This window comes from Anomaloglossus baeobatrachus, chromosome 9 (genome assembly GCF_048569485.1).
Source record: "Anomaloglossus baeobatrachus isolate aAnoBae1 chromosome 9, aAnoBae1.hap1, whole genome shotgun sequence".
Lineage (NCBI taxonomy): Eukaryota > Metazoa > Chordata > Amphibia > Anura > Aromobatidae > Anomaloglossus > Anomaloglossus baeobatrachus.
In genome coordinates this window covers 19,105,499-19,130,121 of record NC_134361.1, presented here as the reverse complement: position 1 = coordinate 19,130,121, position 24,623 = coordinate 19,105,499, and the positions used below count along the sequence as shown (strand labels likewise).

The window sequence follows — 24,623 nt, the reverse complement described above, 5'->3', positions numbered from 1 at the left end:
TTCAGTGTTCACAGACTCACAAGAGCAATAAAGTTGATTCAAGGCCAAGATGGCTCATGTCACGTGTCAGAACTCCACGCCGCTTCGCCAGCACTTAACATGTCGCCTCCTTCTTCAGCGCAAGCTCTGAAAGCACCACCTTGCCCTTTTTAGCAATGGTGGCCGGAAGTGACGTTTACGACGCGGCCCTCAGTAAAGATGGCGTCTCCGCGCCAACGTCTTATCTTTTACACAGTGTGCGCTCTCTTCTGAAGTAAGGGCAGGAGGCTGCGTTCCAGGTCTAAGCGGAAGTGTGGGCCCCTGTATATCTGAGTAGGAGACCCCGCCCCGGCCTCTTTCCGCTCTGAGCGCCGACCGGTGAGGACTTAGGCGAGAACACACGTGAGTGAGAACGGTGTGAACAGCGGCTAAGAGCGGGCGCTATAGCGGGGCGGAGTGCGGGGGAGGCCGGGGAGGCCGGGGGCACAGCGCGGAGGGCTCGGGGCACGTGAGGGGGTAAAATGAGCCCTCCAGGAGCTGATCCATGAAGCCATGGCGGCCGTACATGTGCAGAGCCCGCCCGGCAGTGTGCGCCTCATACCGCAGCCGCACAGTGTGCACTGGCGTCTGTTTACCCTTGTGATTAGATACGGGCGCATCCAGTGCTGATCTCCATTCTGACACGTTTTACCTGCACTGATACACTGTAACGACAGCACAGTGCTGTAGGGAGCGATCTCCTTACTGTTTGTCTGCAGCCTGATGGGATATGGGGCAGAGCTGCTTACAGTGATGTGGGGGCCGCACAGGGGATCCCCCCTAGTTATAGAGGACCCCACTGTGTCATGTGACGCATGCGGCGCGAAGTTATTTTTTATTTACGCTTTCTTGGTGCACTTTTCCGCTGTGTGTGAACGCTGCGCCCCGTTTATTGAGCTGCAGAGTGAAATGGAGGTGATGCCTGCGGTCGAGTGTCCTGGGGTGAGGGTCCCCGGTTGGGAGCTCGTGGATTTGCAGTTTTTCTTTTGCTGCCCAGTCCACTGGACACCGATTAGTGATGGTGAGGCGCCGCGAGATGGTGAGGCGGCGCTCACTGCCCAAGGTGTGGAGAATCGGCGCCACGCTCTCCGCCACCTGTGGCGAATCGGCGCCGCGCTCTCCGCCGCCTGTGGAGAATCGGCGCTGCGCTCTCCGCCGCCTGTGGAGAATCGGCGCCGCTCTCTCCGCCGCCTGTGGAGAATCGGCGCCGCGCTCTCCGCCGCCTGTGGAGAATCGGCGCCGCGCTCTCCGCCGCCTGTGGAGAATCGTCGCCGCGCTCTCCGCCGCCTGTGGAGAATCGTCGCCGCGCTCTCCGCCGCCTGTGGAGAATCGTCGCCGCGCTCTCCGCCGCCTGTGGAGAATCGTCGCCGCGCTCTCCGCCGCCTGTGGAGAATCGTCGCCGCGCTCTCCGCCGCCTGTGGAGAATCGTCGCCGCGCTCTCCGCCGCCTGTGGAGAATCGTCGCCGCGCTCTCCGCCGCCTGTGGAGAATCGTCGCCGCGCTCTCCGCCGCCTGTGGAGAATCGTCGCCGCGCTCTCCGCCGCCTGTGGAGAATCGTCGCCGCGCTCTCCGCCGCCTGTGGAGAATCGTCGCCGCGCTCTCCGCCGCCTGTGGAGAATCGTCGCCGCGCTCTCCGCCGCCTGTGGAGAATCGTCGCCGCGCTCTCCGCATCCTGTGGAGAATCGTCGCCGCGCTCTCCGCCGCCTGTGGAGAATCGTCGCCGCGCTCTCCGCCGCCTGTGGAGAATCGTCGCCGCGCTCTCCGCCGCCTGTGGAGAATCGTCGTCGCGCTCTCCGCCGCCTGTGGAGAATCGTCGCCGCGCTCTCCGCCGCCTGTGGAGAATCGTCGCCGCGCTCTCCGCCGCCTGTGGAGAATCGTCGCCGCGCTCTCCGCCGCCTGTGGAGAGTCCGCGCCGCGCTCTCCGCCGCCTGTGGAGAATCCGCACCACACTCCACCGCCTGTGGAGAATCCGCACCACACTCCACCGCCTGTGGAGGCCGAGGGACCTGACTTTGGTTTACACCTTTCACTAGAAAACCCTCGGGGTCTTCTCTGCTCAGGTCGGTGGTCCTCCGTCTGCTGTCACCGGTCTTGTAGTGATCCAGTGTACATGCAGATTAGCCTGGATGTGCATTGTGGGTGTGTCCCGATGCTTTGTCCCGCCCACGAGGCTCATCCAGGCTAATCTGTCACTCCTGCGCCCCTCTATGCACCCGACGTGATCCTTTACTACATCACGCGCTGGTTATAGATGGGCACGACCAGGGGATTTTGAGGCACAATTCTCGCTCCTGTCTGACACTCCGGGGGATTTTTCCATCCTGCCCGCTCCCCGGCTGTTCCCCTGATACACACGCCGCTCTCCATGATGTTTAGCATGTATGTGCGGTCGGTGGTGCGTGTGCCTGGGTTTATTCATACGTGTAACCTTCTCATTTACAGAATGGCAGATTGGGAAAGCGCTCCTGTAGGGGCCGAGACCCCTGAAATTAAACTGTTTGGGAAATGGAGTACAGATGACGTCCAGATCAGCGACATCTCCCTGCAGGTAAATGGCAGCTGGAAGTGGGGTGTCTGCAGTCAGGGGGTGGCGAGTTCGGTCATCACCCCACAAATCACTGGAGTTAAAGGGGTGATACATGAAGCATCTGCCCGCAGCTGACGTGAACGTTCCTGGCCATTAAGGGGTCGGTCCCGTTGGCCGGTGTCATGTTGGTGTGCTGATCTATAGGGTGATTCCTGCAGATCGCGGTCATTTATGCTCGCTCCTCCCGTGTTTTCCAGGATTACATTGCTGTGAAGGAGAAATACGCCAAGTTCCTGCCTCACAGCTCCGGGCGCTACGCTGCCAAACGCTTCCGCAAGGCCCAGTGTCCCATCGTGGAGCGTCTCACAAACTCCCTCATGATGCACGGGAGGAACAACGGCAAGAAGCTGATGACCGTCCGGATTGTGAAGCACGCCTTCGAGATCATTCACCTGCTGACTGGGGAGGTGAGAGCTGGCTGACAACAGGGAGCAATAGAGTGCAATACAGAGAATATCCACTGTATCTGTCAGGGCATGGGTGATGCTTCCACACTGGTTTGTGGTGGCCTGTATTCCGCAGGGGATTTTCGCTTTTTAATAAGTAGATTTGGTTGTAATATTATGTGGCTGATTGTGGCCGTAATGAATTGTGCTGTCTGGTCCCAGGGGAGGTAGCGCTGCGTGGGCTCTGCGTGGTGTGGGCTCTGCGTGGTGTGGGCTCTGCGTGGTGTGGGCGCTGCGTGGTGTGGGCGCTGCGTGGTGTGGGCGCTGCGTGGTGTGGGCGCTGCGTGGTGTGGGCGCTGCGTGGTGTGGGCGCTGCGTGGTGTGGGCGCTGCGTGGTGTGGGCGCTGCGTGGTGTGGGCGCTGCGTGGTGTGGGCGCTGCGTGGTGTGGGCGCTGCGTGGTGTGGGCGCTGCGTGGTGTGGGCGCTGCGTGGTGTGGGCGCTGCGTGGTGTGGGCGCTGCGTGGTGTGGGCGCTGCGTGGTGTGGGCGCTGCGTGGTGTGGGCGCTGCGTGGTGTGGGCGCTGCGTGGTGTGGGCGCTGCGTGGTGTGGGCGCTGCGTGGTGTGGGCGCTGCGTGGTGTGGGCTCTGCGTGGTGTGGGCTCTGCGTGGTGTGGGCTCTGCGTGGTGTGGGCTCTGCGTGGTGTGGGCTCTGCGTGGGCGCTGCGTGGTGTGGGCGCTGCGTGGTGTGGGCGCTGCGTGGTGTGGGCTCTGCGTGGTGTGGGCTCTGCGTGGGCGCTGCGTGGTGTGGGCTCTGCGTGGGCGCTGCGTGGTGTGGGCTCTGCGTGGGCGCTGCGTGGTGTGGGCTCTGCGTGGGCGCTGCGTGGTGTGGGCTCTGCGTTGCGCTGCGTGGTGTGGGCTCTGCGTTGCGCTGCGTGGTGTGGGCTCTGCTATCCTCGGCGCTGTACACTGATACTAGAGCTGCAGAGGTTGTGTGCGATCGGCCAGGGGAACCAGTCCCCAACCTGTCAGCTGTGGCTGTAATAATGTAATTAAAGGGAACCTGTCACCAGAATTTTCGCTATGAAACTATAAGACTCCCCCTCTGCAGCTCCGGGGCTGCATCTAGAAAGGTTCCTCTTGCTTGTGGCCCCCCTTTCAGACCTAAATAAACTCGTTATAAAATCTTACTTTTTGGTATGCTAATGAGCTTTCCTGCCCCGGGGGCGGGCTGTATTGCGTCCGTTATTCCCCCTCCTGCCGCTGTTCGCCATCCCCCAGTGTTGATTGACTTATAGATTAGGCCGCTGCCCTCATCTTCCGCAGTGCTCCTGAAGTCTCGCGTATGCCAAGTTGCACTATCGCGGGACTGAGCGCTGTTCAAATCGCCAGCGCCGGTGATCTTATTGCGCAGGTGCGAGATTATGGACTGGTACTAGGATGACGCTGAGATCACCGGCGCTGGCGATTTGAACAGTGTTCAGTCCAGCGATAGTGCCACTGGGCATGCGCGAGACTCCCGGAGCACTGCGGAAGATGAGGGCAGCGGCCTCATTATGTAAATGAACACTGGGGGACGGCGAACAGCGGCAGGAGGGGGAATAACGGACGCAATACAGCCCGCCCCCGGGGCCAGGAAAGCTCATTAGCATACCAAAAGGTAAGATTTTATAAAGGTGTTATTTAGGTCGGAAAGGGCGGCCAGAAGCAAGAGGAACCTTTCTAGATGCAGCCCTGGAGCTGCAGAGGGGGGAGTCTTTTAGTTTCATAGTGAAAATTCTGGTGCCAGGTTCCCTTTAAATGTTGTGCCTCCGGTGCCCGATGGTGATTTTATGGCTGGACGTTACTTTGTTGTCACTGGTGTCGGCCGAGCAAGAAGCCGCAATCAGTGATATTGGCACAACTTGGCCTCATTTACTTCTGCATTTTGGCATCTGACTCCCTGTTACAGCTTTTTGCTGAATTATAGGCCCCGTATATATGTGGCGCCTCCTGGGTATACGGTGAGCGATGGCGGCTGCTGCGTCTCCATAGAGTAACTCCAGGTCACCTAGATGTGGACGAGGCCTTCGCTGCCTTCTCCTTCTGATGTAATTGGGTGAAGCGGATGCATAAATCTTTACGCCCATGAGAAGATTTGGCGCCCGTAGCGCTGATGTAAGGCGTCCTAAGACATGTACTGACTCTTTTACTCCATCTCTTTACAGAACCCTCTGCAGGTGCTGGTGAACGCCATCATCAACAGCGGCCCCCGGGAAGACTCCACCCGTATCGGTAGAGCTGGAACAGTGAGGCGACAGGCTGTGGACGTGTCCCCCCTCCGAAGAGTCAACCAGGTACTGCGGGGAGGAGTGTGCTCCCCGATACATTGTGGTGGTCTGAGATGGCAGTTACCCGGGTACAGATGTTTAGGCCTTTGGCCGATGTAGCCACAATTGACACTCCGTCATGGTGGGCCATGACTGCTTATCTCCATGATTGCTATTGGCTATGGCCAGGGTTAGTGATCTGAGTCCTGCTGGAGGCTCGGCAGGGTTTAAAGCTCTCAGTTGCTCCCTGGTCACGGTCCTTGATTGCATGCGGTTTGGCAGTCCCGGTGGGGTCGCTGTGTGCTGGTATGACCACCCCCTCACTGACGTTTCTACTTTTTGCTCAGGCCATCTGGCTCCTCTGCACCGGGGCTCGTGAAGCCGCCTTCAGGAACATCAAGACCATCGCCGAATGTGTGGCCGACGAGCTCATCAACGCAGCCAAGGTGAGTGCCGCCGTTCTCTGCCGCTGCGCACGGGGCCGGGCTGTATGATGTGAGGGTGACTCCATTCTCCGTTCTCTCATTCCAGGGCTCCTCTAACTCCTACGCCATCAAGAAGAAGGATGAACTGGAGAGAGTCGCCAAATCCAACCGTTAAATCGGCGCCGGCCCCCATCACGTGTCACACCAATTAAAAGATATTTCTGTCACCGCGTGTCTGTGCGTTATATGGGGAAGGGGCATAACATTGTGTCACCTCCCGAGTACCGCCGTCCTACAGATTATAGGGGCGGCTGGCTTCAGTCTAGACGGGTCCTGGAGAGGGGTGAAGTCACCACCACGAGCCCCAGCCCCTCACCCCAAGCTGTATGGAGGGCGAGTGGTGGCCCACGTCACTCATTTAGCCCATTATCAAGAGTTCTCTTTTTTTCTTTTTAGCTTTTATTATGTCACAATCAAATGACACCAGCGTCTTCACTACAGGCCTCTGGCTGTTCTGCGCTGCTGCGGACACTGGCTTCTGCAGGTGATTCTGAGGAACCAGTCCAGTGATCACGGGCAATGGCCTCCAGATCACCAGTATTCTTGGCTTTCACTGCTGCATCATGATACTTGTTTGAATCTGAAGCTGCAGGTGTCGGCGAGCCCCCACCATGCTCGGCTGTAGGCGTCGGCGATCCCCCCTTCCCCGCTGTGCTCTGCTGTAGACGTCGGCGATTCCCCCCCCCCCCCCGCCGTGCTCTGCTGTAGGCGTCGGCGATTCCCCCCCCCCCCCGCCGTGCTCGGCTGTAGGCGTCGGCGAGCCCCCACCATGCTCGGCTATAGGCCGGGTTTTCTTGCTCTTTTCAGCACATGCTTCTCATCCATGAGCCCAAAAAGTCCGTTTTGTTTTATTGCTCAATGAACAAAATCCTGCTGAAACCGGAGTCCTCTGTTTTTGTCTTCCATCTGTAGCTGCAGGAACATCCGAGGCTGCCATGTTTTTTTTTTTTTAATGACTCCTTACCCTCCCCAGGTCCAGTACAGAATCTCCGCCGTTGCTTCTGTTATCTGTTAGGCCAATTTCAGACGTCGGTGTTTAAATAGGTGCAAGTCACACGCATAGCAATGGTCATACATGCCCTGGACGTCACTGCGCACACTGCTTGCTGAATACTCACCTGTCCCCGGCGCTGCTACTAGGTCCGAGGTGCAGTGAATATTCATTGAGTAGGAGTGGGGTCAGGAGCGAGAGGCAGCAGAGCCAAAGACAACAGCGCTGGATACAGGTGAATATAGAAAATCTTTTTATTTCACAGACATGTGGTTTTCTCCGGTACGTGTCACATAGATCACATCAGTGTGCGGTCCGTGTGACACCTGTGCTGCCAGAGAAAAGGGGGTGTGTGTGTGTGTGTGGCTGAGAGGGGTCACACGGTCCATGTGGAAACACGTCTGTGTGAGGAACACCATACACTCAAATGGATACATGTGGCATCTGTTAACAATGAAAGTCACACCTCGCTGAAACAGATGTGTGAAAGGGGCCTCATCGTCTGCAGCGTTAATGTCACCTCGGTGGTCTTCCAGCCAATCACGGAGTCCAGCAGTTTGTGCCGTCAACTCTGGTTGTGTCGCTGAGCTCCGTGATTGTCTGCAGCGCTGTTGATGTGCTGTCAGTATTGCAGAAACCATGAGCAGTGGTGGAGATTCAGTGCTGGACCTGGGGAGGAGGAGTAAGGCTGGGTTCACATCAGTGGATTTTATGGTCCATATGGCATACGGCTCTCATCACGTGCGAGGCGGATACTCGATATACGATCCATAGCAGTGTCCTCCCTCCTCCGTGACCGCGCGGTACGAGTGACCCGGTGACCACAAGCCCCGACCGCTACCGCCAACTCCCAACGTGTTTCATTATTTAAGCTGAGAAACTGAGGAAGGAGCCGAGGACATGTCACAGACAGTATCACACAGGAGAGGATTAGATACACAGCTCAGCAGACAGTATCACACAGGAGAGGATTAGATACACAGCTCAGCAGACAGTATCACCCAGGATAGGATTAGATACACAACTCAGCAGACAGTATCACACAGGAGATTAGATACACGGCTCAGCAGACAGTATCACACAGGATTAGATACACGGCTCAGCAGACAGTATCACACAGGATTAGATACACAACTCAGCAGACAGTATCACACAGGAGAGGATTAGATACACAGCTCAGCAGACAGTATCACAAAGGATAGGATTAGATACACAACTCAGCAGACAGTATCACAGGATAGGATTAGATACACAACTCAGCAGACAGTATCACACAGGAGATTAGATACACGGCTCAGCAGACAGTATCACACAGGAGAGGATTAGATACACAGCTCAGCAGGCAGTATCACACAGGAGAGGATTAGATACACGGCTCAGCAGATAGTATCACACAGGAGAGGATTAGATGCACAGCTCAGCAGACAGTATCACACAGGAGAGGATTAGATACACAGCTAGTATCACACAAGAGGATTAGATACACAGCTCAGCAGACAGTGTCACACAGGAGAGGATTAGATACACAGCTCAGCAGGCAGTATCACACAGGAGAGGGTTAGATACATAGCTCAGCAGGCAGTATCACACAGGAGAGGATTAGATACACAGCTAGTATCACACAGGAGAGGATTAGATACACAGATCAGCAGGCAGTATCACACAGGAGAGGATTAGATACACAGCTCAGCAGACAGTATCGCACAGGATAGGATTAGATACCTCAGCACATCAGACTCTCACCTACCGTGGAAAGCTTCAAGAGGAACCTCAAGACCCACCTCTTCCAACAAGCCTACAATAACCCTCAGTCCAGTACACCACTGCGCAACCAGCTCTGTCCTCACCTATTCTACTATCACCCATTCCCTGTAGACTGTGAGCCCTCGCGGGCAGGGTCCTCTCTCCTCCTGTAGACTGTGAGCCCTCGCGGGCAGGGTCCTCTCTCCTCCTGTAGACTGTGAGCCCTCGCGGGCAGGGTCCTCTCTCCTCCTGTAGACTGTGAGCCCTCGCGGGCAGGGTCCTCTCTCCTCCTGTAGACTGTGAGCCCTCGCGGGCAGGGTCCTCTCTCCTCCTGTAGACTGTGAGCCCTCGCGGGCAGGGTCCTCTCTCCTCCTGTAGACTGTGAGCCCTCGCGGGCAGGGTCCTCTCTCCTCCTATACCAGTCTGTTTTGTACTGTTAATGATTGTTGTACGTATACCGTCTCTCACTTGTAAAGCGCCATGGAATAAATGGCGCTATAATAATAATAATAATAATACACAGCTCATCAGACAGTATCACACAGGATAGGATTAGATACACAGATCAGCAGACAGTATCACACAGGATTAGATACACGGCTCAGCAGACAGTATCACAGGATTAGATACACAACTCAGCAGACAGTATCACACAGGAGAGGATTAGATACACAGCTCAGCAGACAGTATCACAGGATAGGATTAGATACACAACTCAGCAGACAGTATCACACAGGAGAGGATTAGATACACAGCTCAGCAGACAGTATCACAAAGGATAGGATTAGATACACAACTCAGCAGACAGTATCACACAGGAGATTAGATACACGGCTCAGCAGACAGTATCACACAGGAGAGGATTAGATACACAGCTCAGCAGACAGTATCACAGGATAGGATTAGATGCACAACTCAGCAGACAGTATCACACAGGAGATTAGATACACGGCTCAGCAGACAGTATCACACAGGAGAGGATTAGATACACAGCTCAGCAGGCAGTATCACACAGGATAGGATTAGATACACAGCTAGTATCACACAAGAGGATTAGATACACAGCTCAGCAGACAGTATCACACAGGAGAGGATTAGATACACAGCTAGTATCACACAAGAGGATTAGATACACAGCTCAGCAGACAGTGTCACACAGGAGAGGATTAGATACACGGCTCAGCAAACAGTATCACACAGGAGAGGATTAGATACACAGCTAGTATCACACAAGAGGATTAGATACACAGCTCAGCAGACAGTGTCACACAGGAGAGGATTAGATACACGGCTCAGCAGACAGTATCACACAGGATAGGATTAGATACACAGCTCAGCAGACAGTATCACACAGGATATGATTAGATACACGGCTCAGCAGACAGTATCACACAGGATAGGATTAGATACACAGCTCAGCAGACAGTATCACACAGGATAGGATTAGATACACGGCTCAGCAGACAGTATCACACAGGAGAGGATTAGATACACAGCTCAGCAGACAGTATTAGATACAGCCTCTTTGTGTATTTCACAAGGCATGCTGGGAACTGTAGTTTTTGTTAGAAGCAGATGGTGGAGGGTTCCCATGGTAACAGGCAGTCACGCCTCCATTACATAGCCGCCTCCATAGCTGCGGTTCGGGCTGCGGTCGCTGGTCTCCGCGGGCCGTCACTTCTGGCATCCTGTATTATTACACCCTGGGGTCTGTCCTGCGCCGCGGCCTCTGCTGTACGGATCCCACACATAGGGCTCCGCCATCTTGCTGTACGGAGCAACCCCTGATCGCACTTCCGGTTCCGGGTCACCGGACGCCGCCTAGATCCCAGGCAACTGGGCGTAAGCGCAGCACGGCAACGGCGGGGAGACAGGAGACAGTGACGTCATTCTCCGCTCCGTGACGTCACCGCGGGGGTCTGACCCGGGATGGCCTAGGAAGCGGGCGCAGGTGGGTGTGAGATCCGGGTCCTGCGACTGCGGAGGGCGCCGGGGAACTACAAGTGCCAGCAAGACCAGTGCACAGCCGGGGCAGAATTCCAGAGAGATTCCTGGGACCCCCATATACAGAGACTGCTGGAAACCCCCAATATACAGAGACTGCTGGAAACCCCCACATAACAGCCAGAGACCCCCATATACAGAGACTGCTGGAAACCCCCACATAACAGCCAGAGACCCCCATATACAGAGACTGCTGGAAACCCCCACATAGCCAGAGACCCCCATATACAGAGACTGCTGGAAACCCCCACATAACAGCCAGAGACCCCCATATACAGAGACTGCTGGAAACCCCCACATAACAGCCAGAGACCCCCATATACAGAGACTGCTGGAAACCCCCCACATAACAGCCAGAGACCCCCATATACAGAGACTGCTGGAAACCCCCCACATAACAGCCAGAGACCCCCATATACAGAGACTGCTGGAAACCCCCAATATACAGAGACTGCTGGAAACCCCCCCCACATAACAGCCAGAGACCCCATATACAGAGACTGCTGGACACCCCCACATAACAGCCAGAGATCCCCATATACAGAGACTGCTGGACACCCCCACATAACAGCCAGAGACCCCATATACAGAGACTGCTGGACACCCCCACATAACAGCCAGAGACCCCCATATACAGAGACTGCTGGACACCCCCACATAACAGCCAGAGACCCCCATATACAGAGACTGCTGGACACCCCCACATAACAGCCAGAGACCCCCATATACAGAGACTGCTGGACACCCCCACATAACAGCCAGAGACCCCCATATACAGAGACTGCTGGACACCCCCACATAACAGCCAGAGACCCCCATATACAGAGACTGCTGGACACCCCCACATAACAGCCAGAGACCCCCATATACAGAGACTGCTGGACACCCCCACATAACAGCCAGAGACCCCCATATACAGAGACTGCTGGACACCCCCACATAACAGCCAGAGACCCCCATATACAGAGACTGCTGGAAACCCCCCACATAACAGCCAGAGACCCCCATATACAGAGACTGCTGGAAACCCCCACATAACAGCCAGAGACCCCCATATACAGAGACTGCTGGAAACCCCCCACATAACAGCCAGAGACCCCCATATACAGAGACTGCTGGACACCCCCACATAACAGCCAGAGACCCCCATATACAGAGACTGCTGGAAACCCCCCACATAACAGCCAGAGACCCCCATATACAGAGACTGCTGGACACCCCCACATAACAGCCAGAGACCCCCATATACAGAGACTGCTGGAAACCCCCCACATAACAGCCAGAGACCCCCATATACAGAGACTGCTGGACACCCCCACATAACAGCCAGAGACCCCCATATACAGAGACTGCTGGACACCCCCACATAACAGCCAGAGACCCCCATATACAGAGACTGCTGGACACCCCCACATAACAGCCAGAGACCCCCATATACAGAGACTGCTGGACACCCCCACATAACAGCCAGAGACCCCCATATACAGAGACTGCTGGAAACCCCCCCACATAACAGCCAGAGACCCCCATATACAGAGACTGCTGGACACCCCCACATAACAGCCAGAGACCCCCATATACAGAGACTGCTGGACACCCCCACATAACAGCCAGAGACCCCATATACAGAGACTGCTGGACACCCCCACATAACAGCCAGAGACCCCATATACAGAGACTGCTGTAAACCCCCCACATAACAGCCAGAGACCCCCATATACAGAGACTGCTGGAAACCCCCCACATAACAGCCAGAGACCCCCATATACAGAGACTGCTGGAAACCCCCCACATAACAGCCAGAGACCCCCATATACAGAGACTGCTGGAAACCCCCCACATAACAGCCAGAGACCCCCATATACAGAGACTGCTGGAAACCCCCCACATAACAGCCAGAGACCCCCATATACAGAGACTGCTGGACACCCCCACATAACAGCCAGAGACCCCATTTACAGAGACTGCTGGAAACCCCCCACATAACAGCCAGAGACCCCCATATACAGAGACTGCTGGAAACCCCCCACATAACAGCCAGAGACCCCCATATACAGAGACTGCTGCAAACCACCCACATAACAGCCAGAGACCCCCATATACAGAGACTGCTGCAAACCACCCACATAACAGCCAGAGACCCCCATATACAGAGACTGCTGGAAACCCCCACATAGCCAGAGACCCCCATATACAGAGACTGCTGGAAACCCCCCACATAACAGCCAGAGACCCCCATATACAGAGACTGCTGGAAACCCCCCACATAACAGCCAGAGACCCCCATATACAGAGACTGCTGGACACCCCCCACATAACAGCCAGAGACCCCCATATACAGAGACTGCTGGAAACCCCCCACATAACAGCCAGAGACCCCATATACAGAGACTGCTGGAAACCCCCCACATAACAGCCAGAGACCCCCATATACAGAGACTGCTGCAAACCACCCACATAACAGCCAGAGACCCCCATATACAGAGACTGCTGCAAACCACCCACATAACAGCCAGAGACCCCCATATACAGAGACTGCTGGAAACCCCCACATAGCCAGAGACCCCCATATACAGAGACTGCTGGAAACCCCCCACATAACAGCCAGAGACCCCCATATACAGAGACTGCTGGAAACCCCCCACATAACAGCCAGAGACCCCCATATACAGAGACTGCTGGACACCCCCAACATAACAGCCAGAGACCCCATATACAGAGACTGCTGGAAACCCGAACATAACAGCCAGAGACCCCCATATACAGAGACTGCTGGAAACCCCCACATAACAGCCAGAGACCCCCATATACAGAGACTGCTGGAAACCCCCACATAACAGCCAGAGACCCCCATATACAGAGACTGCTGGAAACCCCCCACATAACAGCCAGAGACCCCCATATACAGAGACTGCTGGAAACCCCCCCACATAACAGCCAGAGACCCCCATATACAGAGACTGCTGGAAACCCCCACATAGCCAGAGACCCCCATATACAGAGACTGCTGGAAACTCCCCACATAACAGCCAGAGACCCCCATATACAGAGACTGCTGGAAACCCCCACATAGCCAGAGACCCCCATATACAGAGACTGCTGGAAACCCCCCACATAACAGCCAGAGACCCCCATATACAGATATTGCTGGAAACCCCCCACATAACAGCCAGAGACCCCCATATACAGAGACTGCTGGAAACCCCCCACATAACAGCCAGAGACCCCCATATACAGAGACTGCTGGAAACCCCCCACATAGCCAGAGACCCCCATATACAGAGACTGCTGGAAACCCCCCACATAACAGCCAGAGACCCCCATATACAGAGACTGCTGCAAACCACCCATATACAGAGACTGCTGGAAACCCCCCACATAACAGCCAGAGACCCCCATATATAGTGACTGCAGGAGACCCCCACAACAGCCAGAGACCCCCATATATAGTGACTGCAGGAGACCCCCATATAACAGCCAGAGACCCCCCATATATAGTGACTGCAGGAGACCCCCACAAACCAGCCAGAGACCCCCATATGCAGAGACTGCTGGAAACCCCCCACATCACAACCAGAGACCCCCATATATAGTGACTGCTGGAAACCCCCCACATCACAACCAGAGACCCCCATATATAGTGACTGCAGGAGACCCCCCCATATATAGTGACTGCAGGAGACCCCCACATAACAGCCAGAGACCCCCCATATATAGTGACTGCAGGAGACCCCCACATAACAGCCAGAGACCCCCATATATAGTGACTGCAGGAGACCCCCCCCCCACATCACAACCAGAGACCCCCCATATATAGTGACTGCAGGAGACCCCCCTACATCACAACCAGAGATCCCCCCCCCATATAGAGTGACTGCAGGAGACCCCTGTATACAGCCTCAGTGATATCTCCGGACCCCCGTCCATACAGGGGGTTGCTGTGTGATTATTGCAGGGTGCACATTGTAGATTGAGGCTGAAGGCAGCAAAAGTGGGAAGGAAAGAGAAATATGGAGACAAGGAGTAAAGAACAACGGGACACAAATTATTGTGTATTACCCTTCGATTCCTCCTGGTGCCCCCCTGTCACCCTGATGACCTCTGTGCCCCCCACCCTCAGTGCACTCCACACCTCAGGCAATACACTTCTTCCTGGCTGTGCATCCCCCCTCCCCCAGCCGTGCACCCCCGGCTATATCATTTCTGAGGGCCTGTCTATAATCGGCTGGTAACTCTGATGAACTTATCCTCTGCAGCAGAGGTCATTCCTGGTCTTCCTTTCCTGGGCCGATCCTAATGATGCAGTTTTACATCAATTGATGGTTTTCACGACTGCACTTGAGGATACCTTCAAGGTTCTAGCAATTTTCCGGATTGAGGGAGCGTCATGTCGCACAGTAATGGCGGACTGTGGTTCCTCTTTACTTAGTTGCAAGTTTCTGGACATGTTCTGGTGCAGAAGAGTTATTTATGTATTAGGAAAGCCTCCGCACAGTATGGAGCTGCGCACTGACACTGCCACTGTACACCCCTGATGGTCTCAGACACTCTCTAAAGAGCTGTGGTTTCACAAATGAAGTGCGGCCGTGTTCACTGGAGGCCATTACTGATGAAGCATCAGAGTATCGGGGGCACTGTGAGGGTGAGGGTTTGACATCCCGGGGCGTTGTTTCGCTCCGTTTCCACATTTGCTGGTGTAATTATGGCCTTGTTGTTAGTGATGGCTGGTAACAATGGGGGAGGGGGTCACTCGGAGCCGCCTGTAGCTGGAGGACATCCGTACACAGGTGCGTCTGTACGCTGGCTCAGTGGAGGGGCGAGGGGTCACAGCGATGCTGGGGCAGGTGATGGAGATCTGCTCCTCCATTACCCGGCTCTTCCTCAGCAGCTCGGTAACATTCCTCTTTTGCAGTTGTTGCGGTACCATGCACGGCTGAGCTGCCCGCTATGGAGGTCACACATAGCGGACCCCCCTGTGAGGAGAGGCTGCCCACACCTGGCGCAGAGGGAGAGAGAAGCGTCCACGTGGAGCTGTCCGGACACGGAGATGACACCGGCAACATCAAGAAAGCCGTCACCGGCGAGGGGAAGAGAGGAGAGTGTGAAGTGGAAGAGGAGCTGGACCCAAGGATACAGGTGTGTTTATTACCCATCAAAGGGGTGCACTGCATGAAAGGGATCACCTCATGTCTGACTACTGGGACCCGGTGATGCCTCATGTCTGACTACTGGGACCCGGTGATGCCTCATGTCTGATTACTGGGGCCCGATGGCGCCTCATGTCTGATTACTGGGACCCGGTAATGCCTCATGTCTGGTTACTGGGACCCGGTAATGCCTCATGTCTGATTACTGGGACCCGGTAATGCCTCATGTCTGGTTACTGGGACCCGGTAATGCCTCGTGTCTGGTTACTGGGACCCGGTGATGCCTCATGTCTGACTACTGGGACCCGGTGATGCCTCATGTCTGATTACTGGGGCCCGATGGCGCCTCATGTCTGATTACTGGGACCCGGTAATGCCTCATGTCTGGTTACTGGGACCCGGTAATGCCTCATGTCTGATTACTGGGACCCGGTAATGCCTCATGTCTGGTTACTGGGACCCGGTAATGCCTCATGTCTGGTTACTGGGACCCGGTGATGCCTCATGTCTGGTTACTGGGACCCGGTGATGCCTCATGTCTGGTTACTGGGACCCGGTGATGCCTCATGTCTGGTTACTGGGACCCGGTGATGCCTCATGTCTGGTTACTGGGACCCGGTGATGCCTCATGTCTGATTACTGGGACCCGGTGATGCCTCATGTCTGGTTACTGGGACCCGGTGATGCCTCATGTCTGGTTACTGGGACCCGGTGATGCCTCATGTCTGATTACTGGGACCCAATGATGCCTCATGTCTGATTACTGGGACCCAATGATGCCTCATGTCTAATTACTGGGACCCGGTGATGCCTCATGTCTAATTACTGGGACCCGGTGATGCCTCATGTCTAATTACTGGGACCCGGTGATGCCTCATGTCTGGTTACTGGGACCCGATGATGCCTCGTGTCTGATTACTGGGACCCGGTGATGCCTCGTGTCTGGTTACTGGGACCCGGTGACGCCTCGTGTCTGATTACTGGGACCCGGTGATGCCTCGTGTCTGGTTACTGGGACCCGGTGATGCCTCGTGTCTGGTTACTGGGACCCGGTGACGCCTCGTGTCTGGTTACTGGGACCCGGTGACGCCTCGTGTCTGGTTACTGGGACCTGGTGATGCCTCGTGTCTGGTTACTGGGACCCGGCGACACCTCAGGTCTGGTTACTGGGACCCGGCGACACCTCAGGTCTGGTTACTGGGACCCGGTGACGCCTCGTGTCTGGTTACTGGGACCCGGTGACGCCTCGTGTCTGGTTACTGGGACCCGGTGATGCCTCGTGTCTGGTTACTGGGACCCGGTGATGCCTCGTGTCTGGTTACTGGGACCCGGTGATGCCTCGTGTCTGGTTACTGGGACCCGGTGATGCCTCGTGTCTGGTTACTGGGACCCGGTGATGCCTCGTGTCTGGTTACTGGGACCCGGTGACGCCTCGTGTCTGGTTACTGGGACCCGGTGACGCCTCGTGTCTGGTTACTGGGACCCGGTGACGCCTCGTGTCTGGTTACTGGGACCCGGTGACGCCTCGTGTCTGGTTACTGGGACCCGGTGACGCCTCGTGTCTGGTTACTGGGACCCGGTGATGCCTCGTGTCTGGTTACTGGGACCCGGTGACGCCTCGTGTCTGGTTACTGGGACCCGGTGATGCCTCGTGTCTGGTTACTGGGACCCGGTGATGCCTCGTGTCTGGTTACTGGGACCCGGTGATGCCTCGTGTCTGGTTACTGGGACCCGGTGATGCCTCGTGTCTGGTTACTGGGACCCGGTGACGCCTCGTGTCTGGTTACTGGGACCCGGTGACGCCTCGTGTCTGGTTACTGGGACCCGGTGACGCCTCGTGTCTGGTTACTGGGACCCGGTGACGCCTCGTGTCTGGTTACTGGGACCCGGTGACGCCTCGTGTCTGGTTACTGGGACCCGGTGATGCCTCGTGTCTGGTTACTGGGACCCGGTGATGCCTCGTGTCTGGTTACTGGGACCCGGTGATGCCTCGTGTCTGGTTACTGGGACCCGGTGATGCCTCGTGTCTGGTTACTGGGACCCGGTGATGCCTCGTGTCTGGTTACTGGGACCCGGTGATGCCTCGTGTCTGGTTACTGGGACCCGGTGACGCCTCGTGTCTGGTTACTGGGACCCGGTGACGCCTCGTGTCTGGTTACTGGGACCCGGTGACGCCTCGTGTCTGGTTACTGGGACCTGGTGAGGTGACGCCTCGTGGCTGATTACTGGGACCCGGTGATGCCTCGTGTCTGATTTCTCATGTATGTATTTTTGAGATCAGAGTAGTCTGAGTGACATCAGTTTTTCTCGTACATGGAGGGGAAAAAAAAAGAGTTTCTCCACCTTCTCCCATGTGAGTGTCCAAGAAAATCGGCCCCTTGATATCTTCTGCATTCCCATTTTTTTTTTTTTTTGTCTCGGACCATAGACTTATATTGTTGATTTTGATCCAACATTTTTCTGTGATTTTCCACAAACCACTCGGTCCACGAAAAATCACAGACATGTGGCTGACCCCGTACACTTATCGGCGGTACGAGCATGGCCGTGAATACCGCAGCTGGTGCTCTGTACGTGAAAAATGGACGTCTGAATGAGTCCTAATTCAGAAGAAGGGATGACCTGACAAGGCTTAAAGCGGTTGTCCAGGACTTTGATATTTAGGGCCTATTTTTTGAAAGGTCATCAATCTCTATGGTGTTTGGCACCCCCCCCCCCGCCCGCTCAGCCTCTACCAGGAGCCGCAGCCTCCAGAGTCCCCGTGTATGGAGCCAAACCATCACAGCGCCGAATACTGTGTAGTCGCCGTTTTCAGGTACTGCAGCTCGCCTTCCATTAAAGTGAATAGCCGCTGAGGTGCAGTACCCAAGAACAGCCACTACACAGTGAACACCTCCCAAATAATGGTCATGTGACCGTGGACTAATACTGCCTCCTATGCAGAGGGGACTAGGTGGGTGTTATCCTCAGTCGGCCCCCTCCGAGGACTGGGAACGGGTATTGAGAACGTATTCCTAATTGATTCAGGGGCGCTCCATCCTCTACCGGCCAGTTGATGGCTGATCTGTCCGGTCGGGGGTCCCTCGGTAATGCATAGCACCCAGCACGGCCCCCCGTGTTTAGCCTCCCTCCCCCCGCTGATTTTCTGTCTTGTGTTCCTCAGGAGGAATTGGAGCGTCTGAACCAGGCGAGCGAGGAGATTAACCAGCTGGAGCTGCAGTTGGATGTAAGTGCCGCGCTCTCCGCCATCCGTCCTCCTGTACCGCGGCGTTGGCCTGCGGAGCACTGACATTTTGCACGCTGCCCCCTGCAGGATGCCCGCACTGCCTACCGCCGCATACTGACCGAGTCCGCCCGGCGCCTCAACTCTTTGGCTACTCAGCTTGGAGCCTGTATTGAAAAAGCCAGACCGTACTACGAAGCCCGGAGACTGGCCAAGGAGGTAGCGCGCACTCTGCTCCGGGGGAGGGGGGCACTTATATTCAGAGACTAACTGGAAGGAGAAATTAAATATTCATCATTCCCAGAAATATCTGCTCCGTGCACATGCGTATATCTGTATTATACAGTCAGCTTCTCTTCTGGCTGATAACAGAAAGCAGTAGATTGAGTTTAATTGCATAAGGGGATCTAGACTTTAGACCCAGCTTGTTGTTAACCCCTTCACGACATATGATTTTTTTGCCTCAGGCTCAGCAGGACACGCACAGCGCTGCTCTGCGGTACGAGCGGGCGGTGAGCATGCACGCCGCGGCCCGGGAGATGGTGTTTGTGGCAGAGCAAGGAGTCACCGCGGACAAGAACAGGCTGGACCCGACGTGGCAGGAAATGCTGAACCACGCGACCTGCAAGGTAAGAGACGGGGAGGACTCTGTGACAGACACCACTGTGGTACATACTCATCCATAGAGTCCACAATCCAGAAGAAATGGCCACTGAGCTCCCAGACCGCAGCTCAACAAGGACCATACATAGAACGTTCAGCCTACAACTCCACTGACTTGCCAGCCTGCAGCTCAGGTGATGCCCACTAAGCTCTCAGTTTGTGGCTTCATAGAAGACCCTCACTGAGATATAAGTGTGCCGCTCCACAGGGAAAGCCCACTGAACTCTGAACCTAGTGTCACAAGGAAAGCCCACTGAACCCTGAGCCTGCAGCCTCACAGGGAAGACCCACTGAACCCTGAGCCTGCAGCCTCATAGGGAAATCCCACTGAACCCTGAGCCTGCAGTGTTACAGGGAAAACCCACTGAACCCTGAGCCTGCAGCCTCACAGGGAAGACCCACTGAACCCTGAGCCTGCAGCCTCACAGGGAAGACCCACTGAACCCTGAGCCTGCAGCCTCACAGGGAAGACCCACTGAACCCTGAGCCTGCAGCCTCACAGGGAAGACCCACTGAACCCTGAGCCTGAAGCCTCACAGGGAAGACCCACTGAACCGTGAGCCTGCAGCCTCACAGGGAAGACCCACTGAACCCTGAGCCTGCAGCCTCACAGGGAAAACCCACTGAACTCTGAGCCTGCAGCGTCACAGGGAAAACCCACTGAACTCTGAGCCTGCAGCGTCACAGGGAAAGCCCACTGAACCCTGAGCCTGCAGCCTCACAGGGAAAACCCACTGAACCCTGAGCCTGCAGCCTCACAGGGAAAGCCCACTGAACCCTGAGCCTGCAGCGTCACAGGGAAAACCTACTGACTTCTTCTTGGGAGATGCTGGTAGAAATGGCTGGCACTCTGACCGGGAGTTTCTTAGACTGCATATGATTGATGGTCTGAGTTCAGCGGTGCCATATGAGGATGGGGCATCTCTTAGTTGATGGCTCCCAGGCGGGCTAAGCAGTTGAGGGCACAGCCAGGGGGAGCCTCATAACCGCAGGCTGAGCCCCCTCCTCTGCATTTTCTATTAGTTTTGTAGAGTGACAACTTTTCGTTTTTTCCCTTGTCCCCTGGAAACAGGTGAACGAGGCCGAGGAGGAGCGGCTGCGCAGTGAATACGAGCACCAGAGGGTCACGCGTCAGTGTCACGAAGCTGAAGCCAAAGTTCAGACCTTGCAGAAAAGCTTGAAACGCGTCATCATCAAGAGTCGTCCGTACTTTGAGCTGAAGGCGCAGTTCAATACCGTATTAGAGGTGAGTGACGCTGAGCCGCCTCCAACAGAGAAATGTGCGACCGAGGCCTTTATAATGATAAGTCCAGGGCCGCTCTGTTCTAGCGAGAGTTACCCCACAGGCAAAAGGATTAATCATCGGAACTCCATGTAATGGGGAAAAAGGGCATAGTGTAGAGGGAGGAGGGGGATGCAGCTGCAGCTTCTCACTCGGGGCCACACAGGAGCACCATAACGTGAAGGGCATTTATAATGAGAGTGGACTTGGCACAACTCTAACATCCCACGTGGAAGAGCCCATACACTCGGCAACCATGGGGGGAGGGGAAGACCCCCCCCCCCCCAAATCTGCAGACTAGCCCCACTTCTGCACACCTGGCCGAGGACAGCAGCGTGTTCCGGTTTCCCTGTGTGCCGGTCTTCATTCTGCGTCACGTTGTGGAGCCCTGGCAGAGGAGGCGGGTAAGTAGAGCGGATCGCCGTGGTCTCGTGGGTGATGTGGGTTTTTTATGGCTGGCAGCGTTGCCTGACTGGATGAGACTGCATCTCACCTACATAACCACCGATCCAGTACACCGCCAGTGCTGATCACGCCTGTACGAAATATCACAGATCCGTGCGCGGTGCAGACCGAGCCGCTCGGGGTCAATCGCAGACGTATGGACCGGTCACTGCTGCTTGTATAGCTGATAGCTGGTCCTACGATATTCAGAAGGGGGAACGACCAGCACTTTGGCTTTTCATGTTCGGGATCGGTGGGGGTCTCAGACATGGGACCCCCAGGAATGATAAAGTGATGGTGGATCAGACATATAACATTGTAAGCTCCTGCCCTGTGACGGACCACCGCTGTAGGAGCAGGACTAGGTCCAGCCTGGATCTCACACGTTACTGGTGAGGGTACATGGGTTGATTGATCGGTGTGAGTCCTCCCCGTAAGACCACCACCATTCCCATTCTTCTCTGGTTGAATGGAGCAGCTGATTGTGCATGTATTGAGCCCGGGGACCCCCACAGATCTGTTTTCTCTTCACAGGATATCTGATACTTGTGTAGGTGGGAGACCCCTTTAATCTTGACCTGTATCGTTGTCTTGCAGGAACACAAGGCTCGGGTCACCTCTCTGGAATTCAAGGTGTCCCAGGCAAAGCTGCGATATTCTGGGACTCTGCGCAATTTGGAGCAGATCAGCGAGGAGATCCACGCCCGGCGCACACACGGGCCTCTATTAACACTTCGCGCCCCACCTCTCGGTGCCGAAGCCCCCTCCTCTATTGTAGACGGGGAAGTGGGCCCGCCGGCAGACACTGTCTCCCTCCTCAGTCTGCAGACCATCGCATCCGACCTGCAGAAAAGCGACTCCGTGGAGCACTTGCGAGGTTTGAGCGACGTGACCAGCTTGGACGGGAGGGACGCCGATCCCGAGGAAGGAGAGAGCGGCAGCGGTGGGCGAGAGCGAGGCGGGGGCCGAGCCAGCGCAGGGGTGTTCAGACATAACAGGAGCGTCAGTCTGTGAGCGGGGACGGGGGAAGGGGGCTGGGGATTGTTTGTTGAAGGCGACAGTAGACATGATTGGGGGTCTTCATGTATCATACGATGTTACGGTGGAGGAAGGCAGTAACACGACTAACCGGGAGGAGAAGCCACAAACCTGAATCTAATCCATTGACATTTTCCAGCAGAAGCTTCTAGGTGTAGGGAAGTGTTTGTAGCCGGAACAGGAGGACGTTTCTTCAGTGTTGAGGACATGGCCGGGTCACGAGGAGGAGGAGGAGGAGGAGGAGGACGCGTCTCGCTGCTATGAGAACTGTCTCTGTTTGATGCAGCGCTGTCACTCTCAATAAATATGTTGTGGTGTCTCGGAGTCTGTGGAGTGCTGAGACCCCCGGGCTCGTCCTGTGTACGACGCCAGCCGGGGGGCAACACGTAGAGACGTGCCATGTGTAACACAAATTCCTATAAAACAGGTCGACATGAAAAAGCCTCTGGTCACAGCGCCTCTGCACTACTGACGGTGCTAAAATTAACGCACTCCCGGCGTGGACCCCCTCCACTCCTACTTACTGGGGCTGATGTTCTCGCTGGGCTTTTGCCTTTCACTTAAGGTGGAGGATGGCGGCGAACTACTGCAGTCAATCAATAACTACTGGTTGACTGCAGCGGTCACCTGACATGGCCTGAACTTGCCAAGTATTGTACGCTCCTTTTTCCAGCCGCCTAATACGCTACAGTTCCATGCAAAAGTATTCAGCCCCTCTGAATTTTTCAACCTTTTCCCACTTTTCAGGCTTCAAACATAAAGATACAAATGTTAATGTTCTGGTGAAGAATCAACAACAAGTGGACACAAGTGTGAAGATGAAGGAGATTTATTGATTATTTTAAACTTTTGTAAAAAAAATAACTGAAAATTGGGGCGTGCAATATTATTCATACCCTGTCAGTTAATCCTTTGTAGCGACCCCTTTTGTTGCGATTACAGCTGCAGTGGCTTGGGGTAGGTGTCTATCAGTTTTGCACATGGAGAGACTGAAATTCTCGCCCATTCTTCCTTTGTAAACAGCTGGAGCTGAGTGAGGTTGGATGGAGGCGTTTGTGAACAGCAGTTTTCAGCTCTTTCCACAGATTCTCGATTGGGTTCAGGTCTGGACTGTGGCTTGGCCATTCTGACACCTGGATACGTTTATTTGTGAACCATTCCATTGTAGATTTTGCTTTATGTTTTGATCATTGTCTTGTGGGAAGACAAATCTCCGTCCCAGTCTCAGGTCTTTTGCAGACTCCAACAGGTTTTCTTCAAGAATGGTCCTGTATTTGGCTCCATTCATCTTCCCATCAATTTTAGTCATCTTCCCTGTCCCTGCTGAAGAAAAGCATGCTCAAACCATGATGCTGCCACCACCTTGTTTGACAGTGGGGATGTTGTGTTCAGGGTGATGAGCTGTGTTGCTTTTACAACAAACATATCGTTTGGCATTGTTCCCAAATAGTTTGATTTTGGCTTCATCTGAGCAGAGCACCTTCTTCCGCATGTTTGGTGTCTCCAGGTGGCTTGTGGCAAACTTTAAACAACACTTTTTATGGATATCTTTGAGAAATGGCTTCTTCTTGCCACTCTTCCATAAAGGCCAGATTTGTGCAGTGTACGACTGATTGTTGTCCTATGGACAGACTCTCCCACCTCAGCTGTAGATCTCTGCAGATCATCCAGAGGGATCATGGGCCTCTTGGCTGCATCTCTGATCAGTCTTCTCCTTGTGTGAGATGACAGTTTGGATAGACGGCCGGGTCTTGGCAGATTTGCAGTGGTATGATTCTCCTTCCATTTCAATATGATCGCTTGCACAGTGCTTCTTGGGATGTTTAAAGTTTGGGAAATCTTTTTGTAACCAAATCCGGCTTTAAACTTCTCCACAACAGTATCATGGACCTGCCTGTTGTGTTCCTTGGTCTTCATGATGCTCTCTGCGCTTTACACAGAACACTGAGATTATCACAGAGCAGGGGCATTTATACGGAGACTTGATTACACACAGGGGCTTATATTTATCATCCTCAGTCATTTAGGACAACATTGGATCATTCAGAGATCCTCAATCAACTTCTGGAGGGAGTTTACTGCACTGAAAGTAAAGGGGATGAATAATTTTGCACGCCCCAATTTTCAGTTATTTATTTTTAACATGTTTAAAATAAGCAATAAATTTCCTTGACCTTCACAATTGTGTCACTTGTTGTTGATTCTTCACCAGAACATTAACATTTTTATCTTTATGTTTGAAGCCTGAAATGTGGGAAAAGGTTGAAAAATTCAAGGGGGCTGAATACCTTTGCAAGGCACTGTATGC

The 24,623-nt window shown here is 54.7% G+C and overlaps 2 protein-coding genes across 2 annotated transcripts; both read left to right on the top strand.

Moving 5' to 3' along the window:
- Window positions 1-273: 273 nt before the first annotated feature.
- RPS5 (ribosomal protein S5) lies at window positions 274-5,947 on the top strand. Its single transcript, XM_075322430.1, has 6 exons — window positions 274-381; window positions 2,460-2,565; window positions 2,802-3,011; window positions 5,194-5,322; window positions 5,643-5,741; window positions 5,827-5,947. The coding sequence occupies exons 2-6, from the start codon at window positions 2,461-2,463 to the stop codon at window positions 5,893-5,895; spliced, it is 612 nt and encodes a 203-aa protein (XP_075178545.1). The 5' UTR covers window positions 274-381; window position 2,460; the 3' UTR covers window positions 5,896-5,947.
- A 4,350-nt stretch (window positions 5,948-10,297) lies between these two features.
- SH3BP5L (SH3 binding domain protein 5 like) lies at window positions 10,298-22,639 on the top strand. The gene is made up of 7 exons (XM_075323161.1): window positions 10,298-10,465; window positions 15,431-15,654; window positions 18,829-18,891; window positions 18,979-19,107; window positions 19,356-19,517; window positions 20,624-20,797; window positions 21,875-22,639. The coding sequence occupies exons 2-7, from the start codon at window positions 15,466-15,468 to the stop codon at window positions 22,289-22,291; spliced, it is 1,134 nt and encodes a 377-aa protein (XP_075179276.1). The 5' UTR covers window positions 10,298-10,465; window positions 15,431-15,465; the 3' UTR covers window positions 22,292-22,639.
- Window positions 22,640-24,623: the final 1,984 nt, after the last annotated feature.